Below are 17,435 nucleotides of genomic sequence, written 5' to 3'. Positions count from 1 at the left end.
GGGCACTTGAAGACCATAAATGGCCGTTTATACAAGGAATAGAGGTAGCAAGGCATAACTTTTATTCATCTCTGCTAGGGTTTCTCAAAAATACAGTGAAGTCTCTTTCTAGAAATTCTGTAAAACTAAGTTAACCAGTAAAACATTTTCCGAGCTGCACATGAAGCCTGACCAGACATGGGCTTTTTGAGAGGATCTTTAAAGAGGAAAGCTGGAATTCATGGCTGATAAAAAGATCCTTTTTTAATGCTTGGGGCTAAAGGAGAAATGGTAAGTGCTGAAATTTGAAACAACACAATAAGGGGAGTCTCTATATATAGTTAGTTCTGCTTGAACTTTGCAGTGATTACCCACTTGCAAAGCTAGTCAATAGCATTTGAATCTCTGGAGCCTGAGGAATGTTTTAATGACCCTTCTCTATCCTTTTGCAGTGCCAAGACAGTCTCTCCTGGGCCATACTTCTCCAAAACGAAAGCATGAGGTTGTAAGTGAATACAGTGGAGAGTTGTACAAACGAGCTAGGGTAACAGCTCTGCAAATTTCACAGAATCCACAGCAAGAACTTGAGAATGTGAGTAGCTAGCTTGCTTTTTGCACTGGAACTCACTTGATTGTCCATTCAAATAACAGAGCCCTGTTGGTTGATTGTTATTCAGGCACTAGTGCCCCATACAACTGCACACTTTATGCAGAAGGGTACTTTTTCTGCTTGATATCATTGTCAGATTTACTCAGTCTTAAAGCAGTAAAAAATAAAACCCTTGCGTATGCTGAAACACTCCCTCTGAATACTGTTATATATGATTTATTTCCTTGCTTGTGAGGATAAAATGAAAGCATAGAGGCCCATGTAGGCCACCCCAAGTTTCTTCGGAGAAAGGGTGGGATAAAATTGGTTCACTAGAAGGGTGCCGTGTGAGTGGATTTACACATTGTATAATGGACAGGAAGCAGAAGTGCCCTGCGCTGTCTTGTAATATCCAAAGTGAAACTATTGCCCCACCACCACCAAAATGCTTGGATCCCACTTGGAATGCTGCACAGAAGGAAGAAAGGGCAATTATGTAACTTCTAAAGCCAAAAATAGAGGAGATGCTGTAAAAGCACACATATTTGTACTATCCTGGCTCTTTAAACTATTGGTTCATACTTGTAAGAACATTTGTGATTTTAAAGGAGAGACTGATGACCACCAGGTTTTTGATTTATGAAACTGGATTAGGATAGGGGAAGAAAGGGGGTTGCTTCATTTAAAGGTGTCTTCTGGAGATCTTTATCATGCTTCTAAGCTAGCCAGCATTGGGCAGTGCCATATTTTTGTTCTGAATCTGTTGGGAACTGGCCTTAAGTTTGTTTTTAAAAAGAAGGCATTGTTTCCCACCCTATCACCTTTGATGTGATTGTATGTCTAAAAGATTGTTTGATATCTAGCCACAGTTTATCCTGCCTCTTTTCCCAAGGAGCTCAAAGCAATATTTATCCCTTTGTAAAGCTAACAGCAACCATACATTAAGGTTGGTTGAGAAACTGTAAATTGTCCAAAAGCCACTCTCTGAGCTTCACTCACTAGGGCCAAACTTAACAATGCTTTCTTAAAAATTATTTTATTAAAACCGAAAATAGCATTGAACTGCAGGAAAAATAGCAAGAGCAGAATTTATAACAAAGTATAGTTTTAATATTCTGTTATGTCTATTCACTAATGTTACTTTCTGCTATACTTCGTTACATGTTCTGTTATTGATATTATGTTTACTTTACAGTGCTTTTTAATAATAAGTCTTGTGTAATTTAGTGGCCCAACTTATGCGCTAGATATAATTGAAAGAAGGTGCTCCGAGCAACAGCACCAATCTCCTTAAACCTCTTATTTGTTCTAGTTTGTTACCTCTTTCTAATATCTATTTTACTTTCTGGCATTTTTGACTGGATGTTTCTCACTAGCTTAATTGTTGCTCTCTCTTTATCCTGTATTTGTACCACTACCACCTTCTTTTTCTTTCCCTGAGAATGCTACTCTTCTTCCTTCTCCCCCACTCTGGAACTCAGAAATACTGTTACTCACCTGGTCTCTTGACTTATTCACTCTACAGCAAAACCTTACCACTTGCCATCTTAACTATTGCTAAAATTTGTTTTGCCTTCACTCACTGCAAAATTAGTGACTTATTCTCCAGCTCTTAGCTTGACTTACTGTAATTACCTTTGCTTGTTTGTTTTTTCGCTTCACCTTTATTTTCATTCTTAATGCTGTTGCTTGTTCTATTTTTTCCTGTGTCTCGTTATGTTTGTTCTTCTTTTTTCATTTCCTTATTGCAGCCAATCAGGTTACTATTTTATCTTTAAATATTCTTATTTTTGGATAGGGAGCGAACCTTGCTTCCTGTTATCTTCACTGTGCCAGAACTCTCCTTTTGGTTAAACCTCAGATTACATATTCTATTTCACCTCTGTCTTTTATCTTTTTCTTTGGAACTCACTGCCTCCTAACAACTGCACTACTCTTCCTTACATATTTTCAGAGGCTACTTAAATGTATCTTTGCATCTCCTTCCCTGTTCTTACACTGTAAGCCTGCAGGTGCTAGCATTTGTTAAGTCAAAGCTAACCCCAAATATAAAAGACAAGGATATTAGTAAAAGGGTGGAGGAGAAAGCTCAGACTTGTCTAATGTTCAGTAAACTTAACACTTCTATTCTTCAGCCGGTGAGTTGTCACCCACAAGCAGTCATGCCCCAATGATGCCATTTTGTACATCTTAATTTTAAAAACGTAGTAAAACAAAGGAGAGGATGGTAAAAAGTCTGGTCCAAGATAGCAGATTGAGTGAGTGTAGAGTTTGACCAAGCTGAACAATACTGCAATGAAGACTTTCTAAATAATAGCTAGGAAGTACTGTTTCATGACTGCATCAAGGTTGTGTTTCTGAAGAAAATCCCCTGTTTTAGGGGGGAAATGATTATGTGGTTTTTTCATTTCTTTACAGCCTGAAATAGGAGATTGACAAGGCAACAACCAGATAATGGAATGGCCACTGCAGTAGCAGAGAGGTGTTGCTACCTGAAGGATCATAATGTTGACCAACTTCATCTGTCAAGTGTCTGTATGAATGTGTAACCAACATGACCGCCACAAAGGATTCTGCAACTCCAGTGCAGGATGCAGTGAGCAAGGTTCATCAGTAAACAGCAGCCCAGGGAACAAATATCTGGCTTTCCTGAGATACATTTGGATTCTGCTAAGACAAGACATTGGAATGAAATGTGCTTATTCCATAGTATATTCCATTTACCTCATGTACTGTTCCACTTGTTGCTCCATTTAGAGCATCATTTACTAAGTGTTCTCTCTCTGCTGTTAATTAGCAGGTAGTGAGATGAGCCATGCAAAATATGTCATGGTGCTCACCATGGGTCCACATGCTGCTGCACCTGTTAAAACACTCCAAATAGAGAGTCTCTTGAAATTCAGACAGGAGAAGCATCATGCATTGGAGTACTTGGAGGAAAATGAGTGATTCTAAGGTGGCTGCATAATAATGACCATTTTTTCCCAGATGGTAGTAAGGTTGGTGGAGGGTCAGAGTGGAAATAATTATTTTGTTAGTCCAGAGAGGCCACTATAGCTTTTTTTACCACATGTTAACTATTAATAGATTCTGAGGTATTCTTGCTATTTGATCATTTGCCTGTGGGCAGGGCTATATCTGCTTTTCAGCAGGAACAACAAAAATGCTGCAGAATAGAACTGCCACAGAATTTGGCTACCATAAAATTGCCTCTGCTTTTTTAAGACAAAAAAGAGTGCTTTAAATGTATTCATTATATCTTATGAAATTTCAGAAACCAGAGCAGTTGTTGAATAAGATTTCCTGTGATCAAAAGGTGTGGCTTTAGTGCCATATGTAGCTCCTTCCTCCTCCCAAGACTAGCAGAAGCAAAATAAATTGTGCAGAATAAGAGAGAGTACATAAATATAACTTGATTTGCAACCTCTCTGTTTTTCCAGAATTTGGATTATTAGGCAAAGAAGGTTGGTGGAAACTACAGGATGCAGTGAATTTGCATCTTTAACTATTCCTAGAGTATGTGGCTACAAAATTGCTTGATGGCCTGCTCTTCTACAAGTGTACTCCCCAAAGAGAAAGAACTGTTTCCAGTTGAGGAAAGGCCTATCTGTTCATCGCTGCCTGGAATCCCCCCCCCCTTTTACTACAGGAAGCTCCTGACATGGATTGAACTAGATCCATTGTAATGACTTGGGGGGTGGGGGGAGGTGTGTCACTTGGATTTAGTAAGGCCAACAGATCTTTCCTGTCTATAGACTTTTTTCAGCACTTCTCTTGTTCTGTTTTCCCAACTATAGGATGCAGTGAATTTGCACCTTTAACTGTTCCTAGAGTATGTGTCTGAGACTGTGTGCTTCTCTTTAATCTTACTCAGAATTTGGAATTCTAAAAAGACATCTTCATAGTTCCTTCAGATTATTGGACATGTGGCCATCATTTGATTTCAGTGTGGTCTTGGCAGGGTTGCTGGCCCACTTCCTGCATCACACCAATGGGAAATGCCATATTTTCTAAGACTCTGGGAAGACTGTTCTATGTAGCTGTTATCATGTAGTGAAATGAACTACCCAGAATAATATTTTTTGCTTTATAAAATACTTTGGTTGTGTTAGCAGATTCCAAGAAGCTAGTCACAGATGCAGTATGTAGAGCTAGAAAATTGCTTGATGGCCTTCTCCATTGTAATGGGAACACAGACTTTTACCTGAATTAGGGGTCTGGGCTTTGGATTTGAGAACACTGGTAAGGGGGAAATGGACTTGATGACACCTGAAGCTATGCATTCATGGGGAAAGTCATGCAGTTTTATAAGCTATATCACTATAATTTGGTCATATGTTGAGAACTAGTAACTTTTCCCTGAAAGGAATGCTGCTCTGTTGGTCCACTTTCCAAACTACTATGACTAATCCTCTCTAAAGAAAGCTAAATAATCCTTTTTATCTAATGTTTTGTCACCTTGTAAATATTTAACGTCATATGGTAGAGGGCATGAGAAGAATTCAGCTCTGTTCTGTATTGCAGAGTAGGAAACAAACGCACTTACTACAGTTCAGATTCAGAAACTGTGACTTTTCTTCCTTGAAATGTTTTCCAGCTTTGGCTATTGTTGTGTTTAACTATTAATTTGTTTTATAAATGTTTTTATCACCCTATTTGTTGTATCTCAGGTAATTGATGAGAAGTCCAGCATATCCAAATGGATTACTGTGTACATATGACTCTTTCACTAGAAAATCTCTAGATCTGAAAATGGACAGCAGTTCTAGAAAAACATACACTTTGCCATATTTAAAGAACATCTTAAACATATCAGATTACAGGTTTTGCCCTTAATTAGCACTGTAGCAGAAAACAAACTTACAGTGAAATCCTAAGAAGAGGAACTCTAGTCTAAGCCCATTGAGTAACTCTGCTTAGGATGCAAAAAAGGAAAAAGTCCAGTAGCACCTTTAAGGCTTACCAACTTTATTGAGGCATAAGCTTTTGAGAACCACAGCTCTCTTCATCAGATGCAAGCTCTCTTCGTCAGTCTGCTTAGGATTTCACTGTTGTGCAGGAAAAATAATTAAATTGAGGACTAGGATGTTATAAGAAGAGAATATGTACCAATTACATGGGATAAGGCTCAATAATGGAAAAAATATATTATCTGATGAAGGGAGCCTTGACTCTTGAAAGCTTATGCCCTGAAAGTTTTGTTAGTCTTTAAGGTCCTACCAGACTCAAATCTTGCTGTTCAACCGCATACCAATGTGGCTGCCCATCTGAAACTATACTAGTAACAGTTGCACTGATTGCCACACATGCTTGTCCCAGGCCCAAATCTAAACAATCAATATTAATTTATAAATATTTCACTCTTATTGTAAGGAGGAGCTTGAAAGTGTGTGCGTGTGTGTGTGTGTGTGCACGCGCTGGGCCCTGGAAAGGAACTGTCCAACACACAGTCCCTGCTCTCTTGAACAGTTTCCCCTACTTCCTACCTGGTTCTTCATGCATATACAACTCTCAGAAAGTATTCTGAGGGTGACTGAGAGCGGTCTCAGTCATAGGATTTTTGCCATTTGCCTGGTTGTGGAGGGGTGTTTTGGAAACAGGTCAAGGAGAGTGGTTTAGACGAGTCATTGGAGCTCTAGGATCTGCAAGTGCAAACTCAGAGGTATTTTTAAAGAGGTGACAAAACTATTGCTTGGTTGTGTACAATCATGGGAGTTATACCGGGGATGTAATGTTATTGAATAAAGCAACCACTTACAATTGGATAATTTATTGTTTAAACATTAACAAGTTCACAATCTATCTAGCCCACATATATATTATAAGCTCTCTACTGATTTTTTAAAGAAAATTAACATTCTCTAGTGACATTCCTGTGCTCAGGCAATTAACGGTAAAGCCAGCATTGAAAAACATGTTCTTCAGGCATAAGCAATCTTGGAACTGACAGATAACCCCCTTGCCAATTTTTCAAACCTGGGAAAATGCTGACATCAATATATAAATATACAAATCCTGATCATTTAATGTTTTGCATTCCTAGATTATACTTTAGTTGCAATTGATACTGTAGCTGCCAATTACTAGGATTAGAGTAGGGTATCTCCATCTTCATGGTATGGAGTGCAAATAAAGTCATAGATCCTCAGTGTGAATGCAATTTTGATAGATTGCACAACTGATAGCGTGTTTGTGTCATGTGGAAGTAGCAAATGGTTATCTATGTGACGCCAACTCCTAGTTGTGCTGCATCTGACTATCTAGTACATAGTAAGACTGAAGAATTTATGGAAATTGAAAAATAGAAATAAAGAGCTGGAAGGTACAACGGGTCATCTAGTTTAACTCCCTACACAGTGCAGGAAATTCATAGCTACCTCAACCCAAACCTCCTGCTCTATGTGCAGAGGAAGGCACCAAACTTCCAGGATCCTTGGCCAATCTGGTCTGGAGGAAAATTCCTTACTGATCCCAAAATGGTGATCAGCATTACTGTGTGCATATAAGAGAGGCCACAAGAGCCTAGCACCAGCTCATCCCTTTCTGCCCTCCCCGACACGATCTGCCTAAATTCATACTGAGTCATAGAAGCAGCATTACTGTCAGATGGCCATCTAGCCTCTTCTTAAAAACCTCCAAAGAAGGAGAGGTGACCACCTTCCAAGGAAGCCTGTTCCACTGAGCAACCGCTCTGTCAGAAAATTCTTCCAGATTCGGTTTCGTTTTCGCGGCCATGTCGGACGCTCCTCTTCGCAGGTCCGAGAGGAAACGTCCGAGCAGCCTGACCGGGCGGCTGATCTGCAAAGATTAGCCCCCAGGACTCCCAGGGAGGGAGTCAGGGTCCGGGACGCTGCGGAAAGAGCCCTCTGGCAAATCGAGGCAGGGGGTAAATTGCCCGTTTGTCCCCATGGAGGCCGGCAGACGTGCGCGGCACCTTGTGTGCTGCCGGGCCACGGAAAACGGCAAAGAACAGGACTAGGCGGAAGCCTGTAAGTAAGCGAATCCCTTCTGTTATTACAAGCGTATGCAAAGGAGTGGTGGGATCTGAAGTTAAGAAGACTCGGATGTCTTCCCCCTCGCTGAGTTTCAGAAGGTTGGCGGTCCCCCCCCCCCTAAAATGGCAGCGAAAAAGCAGAGTCCCGCTTTGGGCAAGTCAATTTCGGCTGCCCTGCAGGGAAAAGCGGAGTCGCTCGAGGAATTGGTGAAAAGGTCGGTCATCGAAGCCATAAAACCCTTTGTTGACAAGCTGAATGAAACAGATCAAAGGGTGGGCTTAATTGAGAGCGATGTGAAAGCCATTAAGGAAGCAGGGGGGGGCAGAGAAGTCTGCTCGGGAAAATGCGTCACTCATGAGAGCAACGAACAAGGAGCTAAAGCTGGTGGAAAACCAGCTGATCGGGCTGCAAGTGGAACGAACACAGACTGTTTTGCGTCTCCAGAATGTTAAAGAGGAGGAAAACGAGGATTTAAGGGAGCTTGCCTCGGAATTATTGGCGTCACCCGCGAGGGCAACTAAGGAAGAGGTAAAAAGCGCCATTTTGGAAGTCCGTCGGGTTTCTTCAAAATATGCAATGAAGCGGCAGCTGCCTCGCGAGATTTTTATTGAGTTTTCATCTAGGAAGGTCCGAGACACTATCCTATTTAACTCATAATGCGGACTTGGATTTTCTGGGAAATAAAGTCAAGATACTGAAGGACGTTCCATTTCTAGTTCAGAAAAGAAGATTTAAGTACAAAAAGCTCGCGGCTCTCCTGAGGGAACGAGGGATAAAGTATAAATGGCTATTTCCGGAAGGAATTTGGTTTAATTATAAAGATCAAGCCTACAAGATAAACTCAGAGGATCAGCTAAGGGATTTTGTGGACAAAAATCAAGAATTCGGGCAAGATACCATGCAAAATGAAGAAGACTCGAAGCCTGAAGGGAGGGGGGAGGCAGTGAGCGCAGTGGCTGTAGCTGCTCAGAGAGAACTGCGTCCGAGGCCCAGGGGGGGGGGAGAAGAAAATATAATATGTTTATTGTTTGTATGTAACCTCCCCCCTTTTTCCAGCCCTCCTTCCCCTTTTTCTTTCTTCTTTCCCTTTTCCCCTTTCTTAGTACTTTTGTAGTTTTTTTGTAGGTTTTTGTTTTAGATATTAAAAATAAAAAAAAATTCAAAAAAAGAAAAGAAAAAAAAAAGAAAATTCTTCCTGATATTTAGCCAAAAACGTTTGCAATTTAATTTTAAAGTGTTGGTTCTTGTCCAGCCCTCTGGGGCAAAGGAAAACAACTCTGCTCCACCCTCTTAATACATGAAGATGGCTATCATATCATCTCTGTCATCTCTCCAGGCTAAACATACACAGCTCCTTCAACCTTTGCTCATAGGACTTGGTCTCCAGACCCCTCACCATCTTGGTTGCCATCCTTTGGACACACTCCAGCTTGTCAACTTCCTTCTGAAACTGTGGTGCCCAAAACTGAACACAGTACTCCAAGTGAGGTCTTATCAGAGCAGAACAAAGTGATACTATCACATCACACGATCTGGACACTATACTTCTATGGATGCAGCCCCAAATCACATTTCCCATTGTAGTTACCACATCACACTGCTGACTCATGTTCAATGTATGATCTACTAAGACCCCTAGATTCTTTTCACATGTACTACTCGCAATACAAGTCTCGCCCATCTTATAATTATGCCTTTGATTTTTCCTACCTAAATGCGGAACCTTACATTATCTCTTGAAATTCATTTTGTTAGTTTCAGCCCAGTTTTCCAGCCTGCAAGATCATCCTGAATCTTTGATTCTGTCATATACTATATTTGCTACCCCTCCCAATTTAGTATCATCTGCAAATTTAATGATCATCCCTTCTATTCCTTCATCCAGGTCACTTACAAAGATGTTCTATTCCTTCATCCAGGTCACTTACAAAGATGTTGAACAACACAGGGCCTTGAGACAGATCCCTGAAGCGCTCCACTTGTCACGCCTCTCCCAGAGGAACCATTTACCAGCACTCTTTGGGTGTGGTCTGTCAACCACTTAGAAATCCATCTAACAGTGGTAGGAACCAAACCACATTTTACCAATTTGTCATCAAGCATCTCATGTGGAACTTAATCAAAAGCCTTACTAAAATCAAGATAAAACCATGTCCACAGCATTCCCTTGATCCAACAAAGTAGTAACTCTCAAAAAAGAACATACGGTTAGTCTGACATGACTTGTTCTCGAGGAATCTGCTGGATCTTAATAATTACAGCCTTCTTTTCTAAATGTTCAATGACTGATGATTTGTTCTAAAATCTTTTCAAGTATGGACGTCAAGCTCATGGCTCGGTAGTTACTTGAATCCTCCTTTTTCTCCTTGAAGATGGGATCACGTTTGCCCACCTCTGATCTTCAGGCACCTCACCTGTTCTCCAAGAATCCTCAGAGATGATAGAGGCCCTGCAATTACATCAGCAAGTTCCTTCAGTACTCTGGGATGCAATTCATCTGGCTCTGAGGACTTGATTTCATTTAAAGAAGCTAGGTGTTTACACACCACCCCTATGCCTATCTTAGGCTGCAATTCCCTTCATCATGTGTTTTCTTTTTGCCAGGTTGAGCACAGTTCCCCTTGCAAGAAAAGACCAAGGCAAAGTAGTAATTGAGCAGTTCTACCCAGTCTCTCTTCACCTGTTAAAATTCCACTTACTTCTCCCTGTACAGTCTTACCACTTCCTTGTTTTTGTCTTTCTCTGAATAACTGAAGAAATCTTTTTTTTTGTTGTGTTCTGCATCTCTCGCTAGCCTAAGCTCATACTGAGCCTTAGCCTTTCTAATACTCCCTGCAAGCACTGGCTATTGTTTTATATTCATCTTTGGTTATATTGTTCTCTATTTCTTAAACGTGTCTTTAAATTTTTAGATCTTTGCTGCCTATGGAGCCACCCTGGTTTCTTTAGGTCCCTCCCATTTTTCCTTCTCATTTGAATTGTTTGTGATTTTGCCTTCAAAATTTCACTTTTAAGAAACTCCCAACCATCTTGAACTCATTTCTCCTCAAGTATTTCTGATCATGGAATTCTACCAGCATAACTCTGAGCTTGTTAAAATTAACTTTTTACAAATATCCATCCTATATGTCTGACTACAGAATTTAGATCTTCCCTCCTGCAATGTCTTAAATTCCAAAATTACATGGTCACTAGTACCCAGGGTGCCCACTATTTTCAACTTATCAACCAGTTCTTCCCTGTTGGTGAGAATCACAACCAAGGTAGCAGACTCCCTTGTTTCTTCCTTCACCTTCTGGGAGATGAAGTTGGAAAGACAAATCAGGAATTTTATTAGATCGTACATTTTTAGCAGTTTGAATTCCAACAGTTATCAGGCTACTTGAAATCTCGACCGCTATGTCCCGTCTCTTTGAAAATATTGTAAACTGGTCTAGGAATGTATTATTCAAATCCCCTGCTTGGCTTGGTGCCGTATAACGGAGACCCACCATAATATCACCATTTTTTTTTCTTTTAACCTAGAGGTTCTCAGCTGACCTTCTGTGCTCAGATTCATGTACTTCCTCACAAGTATATACATCATTGCAGGGCTCACTTGGAAGAGGAACGCGCCAGAACACAGTTCCGGCAGTTCCCCAAACGGTCACTGTCAGGTGGCCCCACCCACCTGACTTTTGGCCATTTGGGGCCATTTTTGCCTCGATTGGGGCCAAAATGGCCCAGATCGGGGCTGAAACGGCCAGGATTGGGTTAGGTTGGTACCGGACAGTGGAACCCTCCCCTGCCTGGCACTGACCCGATCTCGGTGGTTTCGGCCCCGATCTGGGTCCCAAATGGCCACTTTCGCCCATTTTGGGCCAATTTCTGCTGGGATCAGAGCTGAAATGGTGTCAGGCAGGGGAGGGTTCCCCTGCCTGGCACCGACCTGGTCCCAGCCATTCTGGCCCTGATCTGGGCCCAAATGGGCGGGAAACGGCCATTTTCAGCCATTTGGGGCCCATTTTGGCCTGGATTGGGGCTGAAACGGCACAGATTAGGACTGAAATGCTGGGTGGGGGAACCCTCCCCTGCCTGGCACCAACCCAATCCAGGCTGTTTCAACCCTGATCTGAGCCCAAACGGGCCCAAAGTGGCAATTTTGGGCCCGTTTTGACCAGGATTGAGGCTGAAATGGCCCGGATAAGGGCAGAAACAGCCCGGATCAGGTTGGTGCCTGGTGGGGAGACCTTCCTCCACCCATCACTGACCCGTTCCGGGCCATTTCGGCTCCAATCTGGGCCTAAAACGGCCCCAAATGGCCACTTTTGGCCATTTAGGGCCCATTTCTGCCGGGTTCAGGGCTGAACTAGCCGGGATTGGGTTGGTGCCGGGCAGGGGAAGCCTTCCCTGCCTGGCATCGACCCAGTCCCAGCCTATTCTGACCCGATCCGGGCCCAAAATGGCCATTTGGGGCCCATTTCTGCTGGGGTCGGCGTCAAAATGGCTGGGATTGGGTCAGTGCCGGGAGGGGGAACCTTCCCCCACCTGGCACTGACCTGGTCTGGGCTGTTCTGGCCCTGATCTGGGCCCCAAATGGCCATTGTTGGCCATTTGGGCCCGTTTCGGCCGGGATCAGGGCCCAAACCATCAGGATTTGGTTGGTGCCTGGCGGGGGACCCCTCCCTTGCCCGTCACTGACCTGATCTGGGCCATTTTGGGCCCATTTCGGCCTGGATTGGGGTCAAAACGGCCCTGATCGGGCCACTGCCATGTGGGGGAACACTCCTGTCTGGCATTTCGGGCCCAATCATATCAATGATGCTAATGACACAATTCCGGTGATGGCAAGGGGTGTGGCATATGCTAATGAGTTATGCTAATTAGTTCCTGCAGCTCTTTTTCTATGAAATGACCCCTGCATCTTTGACATATAATGCTACTCCTCCCCTCTTCCTTATTGGTGTGTTCCTTTAAAACAATTTGAGCCCCTCAATCCTAATACATTCATTTTGAGTCTCATCCCACCAAGTTTTAGTAATACCTATTCGATCCTAGTTCCCTTTCTGTATTAAAACATCAGATTCCTCTCATTTGTCTCCCGTATTGTTTGCATTAGTGTAGAGACATCAGAATCCATTATTTGTGTCCTGGGTGTTTCATTTTTGTCTTTTAACTGCAAATTAATGGATCTCTTTGCCTATGTGCCCCTCCATGCTCATCATTAGTGCTCTTATCTTCAGTATGTGCCATCATACCATCTTTTGGCTTTTTGTCTCACTCCCCCACAGGATTTAAAGGCCCCCATATCAGGGTTTTGTCAAACATATTTTTTTTCCTACCCTCGTGAAGTGCAAACCATCTCCTGACAGAAGTACTTTACCTCAAAAACGTAGACCCTGGTCCAAGACCCTGGTCCTGACAACATCTGCGTAGCCAGTTGTTTATCTCCAGTATCGTTCTCTCTCTTCCTAATCCACTGCCATCAACAGGAAGAACTGACAAAATCACCACCGGTGCTCCCAGGTCCTTCAGCTTTTTACCCAGAGCCTATAGTCTCTTAATACATTCTGGGCAATATTATTTGTTCCACATGGATAAGCAAAAGGGGATAATAATCTCTGGCGCTGATGAGTTGTTCTAGCCTTTCTGGATGATTGCATTTGGTAGACAACATACCTCTTGAGATGGCAAGTCTTGTAGGCACATTTTAACCTCTATCCTCAGTCCCAAGTCACCACCACATGTCTCTTCCTATTTTGGGAGGCAGAAGTTTGAGTATTGATATTGAAACTTTTCCCCTTTTTCAACTGACCCAGCTTAGACTAATCAGCAATAAAGGTTTGAATTTTTCATCAGTGGCATAGTTCCTACAGAATAAGTTTTCCTGGACTTAACCAGGCTATCTTAAGAAATGTAAATATTTTGACAACTTGAGCAAAAGATGTTCATCAAGTTGCTACCAGCCATTAATTATTTTCTTCTGTGGCCTGCTCCCTAGCAAATGTGTTACCATATCATACTATATCAGGAAATATAGGGTGGCCTATAGAATAGTATGCCCTGACCTTGATAGCACAGGCAAGACTACTCTCATCAGATCTTGCAAACTAAGCAGGTTTGGCCTTGGTTAGTAATTGGATGGGAGACCTCTGATAAAAACCAGAGTTGCAGACACAGGCAATGGCAAACCACCTCTGTTAGTCTCTTGCCATGAAAATCCCAGCATGGGTCACGATGTCAGCTATGACTTAATGGCACTCTACCATCATCATAGAACAGTACAGCTGCAAGAAACCTCAAGATCAAACACACTTCACATTGTAAGTCTGAACATTCTCTGAACAATGTTCCTCCCTTACACTCACCCCACTTTAGGACATCCTATTTTGTTCAATATTATGTGCCACAAAAGTGACAGCAATGAGTTATGTTCTGCTAAAGGTGCCTGCCTACCTTCTCAAGAATAGTTTAGTAGTCCAAAGTTGAGTCAATTCACATGTTGCTGGGAAAGGTGCAAAAATTGTGGAGTTTAAATGTCATTTGTTACCAGAACTGCTATTTTAATGGGGGAATTAGCTTGCAGTCTGGATTTTAATTAGTGCGGATCTTAACCAGCTATACCAGAGTCCTTCTTTCAGATCACTTGTGCAATAAAGAGGCGAGACTAAAAAAGATAAAACGTGTTTTACTGATAGTGTTGCGTATGCCTAAAATAACACACAAACAAGGTACATACAAGAAACTAGAAAATAGAGAGTTGGAAAAATAGAGCCGGTTGCATTAGCAGGAGAGCCCACTTGAGATCGACAGAACTGGGTATACTCACCTGGTCATGGCATGGAAGAAAAATGTAGCAGCGAAGTGTGGTGGTATCTAATGCCTGCACACTAGACCTGTAGAGAGGCAGCGGAGGTTCAGGATAGGAATGGTATGCACACCTCATGGCCGGGGAGGCTGGCTTAAGTACCCCAAAAAGTACCCTGGGGCAGGTGCCTTTCCCTGTGGTTCTCAAAAGGGGAACAAAGGCTTGATGGTTCTACAACGACCCTAGATGGGCCACTTTAATGTCTGATTGTAAGATTGTGACACCTCGGGAAGAAGGGACAAAGGAGGGGAAGGGAATGCCGGGTGGGTTGATTGGATCGGCCAGGAAGCCGGCGTTGTCTTGACGGCATCAGCTCTGGAATGCGGTGGCTGCATTGAGATGCGTCCATTAGCTGTTCTAGACAGTCAGCACTTAGCTTCCATTCCGGGGCGGCTTCCGAGATATGCAGAGCGGGGCGAGGTTGGCCGTTGTGGATGTGACCGGCTCGCTTTCACAAAATGGCAGCCTCAAAGTAAACTGTCCAGGCTGGCTCTATACTGCTTTGGGAACATGGCTTCTTCCTTGGCATGGCTTGGGCTTGCTAGCATATTGCCCAGCAGCGGGGGAAGACTCAGTGGCCGGCCTGCAAGGGGCTCTCCACAGGAACTGACCAGGGGGTGCCTGGCCAGGCTCATGGAGACTCCCTCCGGCTGGCACTGTGCTGCTGGCAGTGTGGCTCTGGGCCCAGGTGGGATAGGTGCCCAAGGAGGCAGGAGACAGACCTGGATGGTGCAGTCCATTGCAGCAAGGAGAACAGGAAATAGGCACAGGCAATGCTGCCCTTAAACAGAGTCCTTAGTAGATCTTTAAACGGCAACACAAGTAACTGACACAGTTCATGGCAGGCCTCATAACAGGAGGGGGAGGGGGTCCTTGGCAACAATTCCCCCCCTCGGAGGCCACATGACGTCAGGTGTGGGGCCTCCGCAATTAGCTCCGGAGGTTCAGGTAGGCAGCAACATCTGGCGGTCGAATTCTCAGCGGGAACGGACCAGGGAAGGGGAAGGGAAGGGGAGGTGCCACTTGGAACTAAGTTTGAGAACCACTTGTCCTAATAAGAATTTTGTCATTGCCAATAGGCTGCAAATCTTTGAACCCACACCGGGAGAGGTAAACCTTATGCAACACTCCATAGAACATCAATGATTAAACAATAAGTAGGTACAGTGATTGATATGCAATGGAAATCGAGGAAAATAAGCAATCAATAGAATACACCATCAATAGGCGATAATCAGTTACCAGGAGTAAGGAACAATTCATAGCAATTAATAATAACAAGCATAGGCAAGCATATCGGGTTCAGAGAGAAACCGCAAAGGTCACCTATGGCACAGTTTACAGTACAGCTGTTAAACTGGGTTACATATTTACAAGAACAAACATACGTAGTCCATGTGCACAGGAACAGACTTCCACCCCCCCCATTGCTGTCCGCGTCAATCCGCAGTGCAGGGTCAGTGGGTGGCGAGAAGGTGCTCCAGACACACAGTTCCTAGTCCTCATGGAGTAAAGCCGCTGGCGGCCATCCAGGTGCGGGCCGTGGGTCGGGAGGTGAAGGAATGCACATACGTCCCCCCGCCCAGTCCACAAGCGGGCCCCAGAGCGGTTCCCAGCAGTGTCCATGGGGGCCAGTTCCGAGTCCGTACAATTCATAAGCAATACTATCAGGGTCCATAAACAACAACATGCGCAAAGAATCAAGGAAAAGTACAAAAAGGCGGGTCCAAACCTTAGAAGGAATGCGTTGGAATTCCCTGCCCGTGGGGCAGCGTCCGCACAGCGCAGGGCAGGAAAGAAAGTTAGGGCAGAAGAAGCTCTGGAGAGTAGCGGTCCAGATGGTGTGCTGTCCAGAGGTGCTGGAGCTGTCGGCGGCTCCAACATCCCAGATAAATCAAAGTGGCACACAGGAGGACTTGAAACGCCAAAATCACCACAATGGGGTGCATTGCTAGGTTAAAGATTCCGGTAGCGATGGGGCTCCAGCCGAAAAGGGTTTCCCACCACGAGTGCTCTTTGGTGGCCTTGATCTGCTGGGCTAGATCCAGGATTTCCTTGTTATGGGACACAATCAAAGCGGTGGTGTCCCCGTCCCTCTGGATGCTCTGTAGGGTGTGCCAGAGCTAGGGGTGGGCTAGGAGCTCGTGGATCAGCTCCAGACCGATGCCTAAGGAAACAGGCTTCATGTGTTGGTAGATGGAGGGCGCCACGAGGATCTCTTCTTGGGTCCAGACCGGTACCGCATAAGAGAAGTCTCAGGCTGCCACCGAAGACAGGTTGCAGAAGCAGCGATTTATTCCAGGAATCACGGGCTTGAGCTGGAACAAGTTCAGGACCACAAAGTCGCAAGCTGTCCTCATGCAGGCACATCCCTTTCCAAGGCAGACCACGGCAGAGCTGTTTTTGCGGACTACCTTGAAGGGGCACTCGTTGGTAGTGTCCATCTGCGGGGCTACACAAGGATGATGCAGTGCAAAGGCTTGGTCCTGGCAGATGAAGCCAGTCTGGTCTCGATGCTTGCACCCTTGCAGGTTGACGAGCTGCCATCTGGTCGGAGTGAAGCGGGCCCAATGGTCGGGGTGTCGGGCGTAGAGGACTTCAGTGTCACTGACCTGTAGCCCCAGAGGCACCACAGGATATACGTGAAAAGACTCGTGGGCGCTGGCCGTCAGTAAAAATAATTTAAGCTCCTGGGTGGTCGGTGTGAAAGATGAATTTACAAGGGACCACCAGGATTCAAGCTCCAATTCGAGGGGTGACAATTTAGGGGTGATCAATCTTTTAATTTCCAGGGGCAAGTGCCTGTCAGTGGCTTGCCAAACCCATGGCCACAGCCTGATTTAATTGCTGTTTCAAAAAACAAAAAACCATGACCTACTAACTACAGAATATGTGAAACAATGAAAGTATATCAAATGTACAGTGAAATTTATTTAAACAAAACTCCTAGTGAAGCAAACGGCTTGTAAAGGCTCAAAAGCGCACACGGAGCCTCCGCAGCTCTCCGCCCGAGGGAGGAGAAGTC

General features: G+C 44.0%; 1 protein-coding gene across 1 annotated transcript in view; it reads left to right on the top strand.

The window, feature by feature from the left end:
• Positions 1-6,310, top strand: part of CRY2 (cryptochrome circadian regulator 2) — a 33,689-nt gene extending 27,379 nt beyond the window's left edge. Inside the window, exons 11-12 of the mRNA XM_054971231.1 lie at positions 432-571; positions 2,987-6,310. Coding sequence (XP_054827206.1) covers positions 432-571; positions 2,987-3,004 — 158 coding nt within the window. The 3' untranslated portion in view covers positions 3,005-6,310. The remainder of the gene's footprint in view (positions 1-431; positions 572-2,986) is intronic.
• The last annotated feature ends 11,125 nt before the right edge of the window (positions 6,311-17,435 follow it).

This window comes from Eublepharis macularius, chromosome 2 (genome assembly GCF_028583425.1).
Source record: "Eublepharis macularius isolate TG4126 chromosome 2, MPM_Emac_v1.0, whole genome shotgun sequence".
Lineage (NCBI taxonomy): Eukaryota > Metazoa > Chordata > Lepidosauria > Squamata > Eublepharidae > Eublepharis > Eublepharis macularius.
Note: the sequence above shows the minus strand (reverse complement) of the source record. Positions and strands in the feature narration are given on the sequence as shown.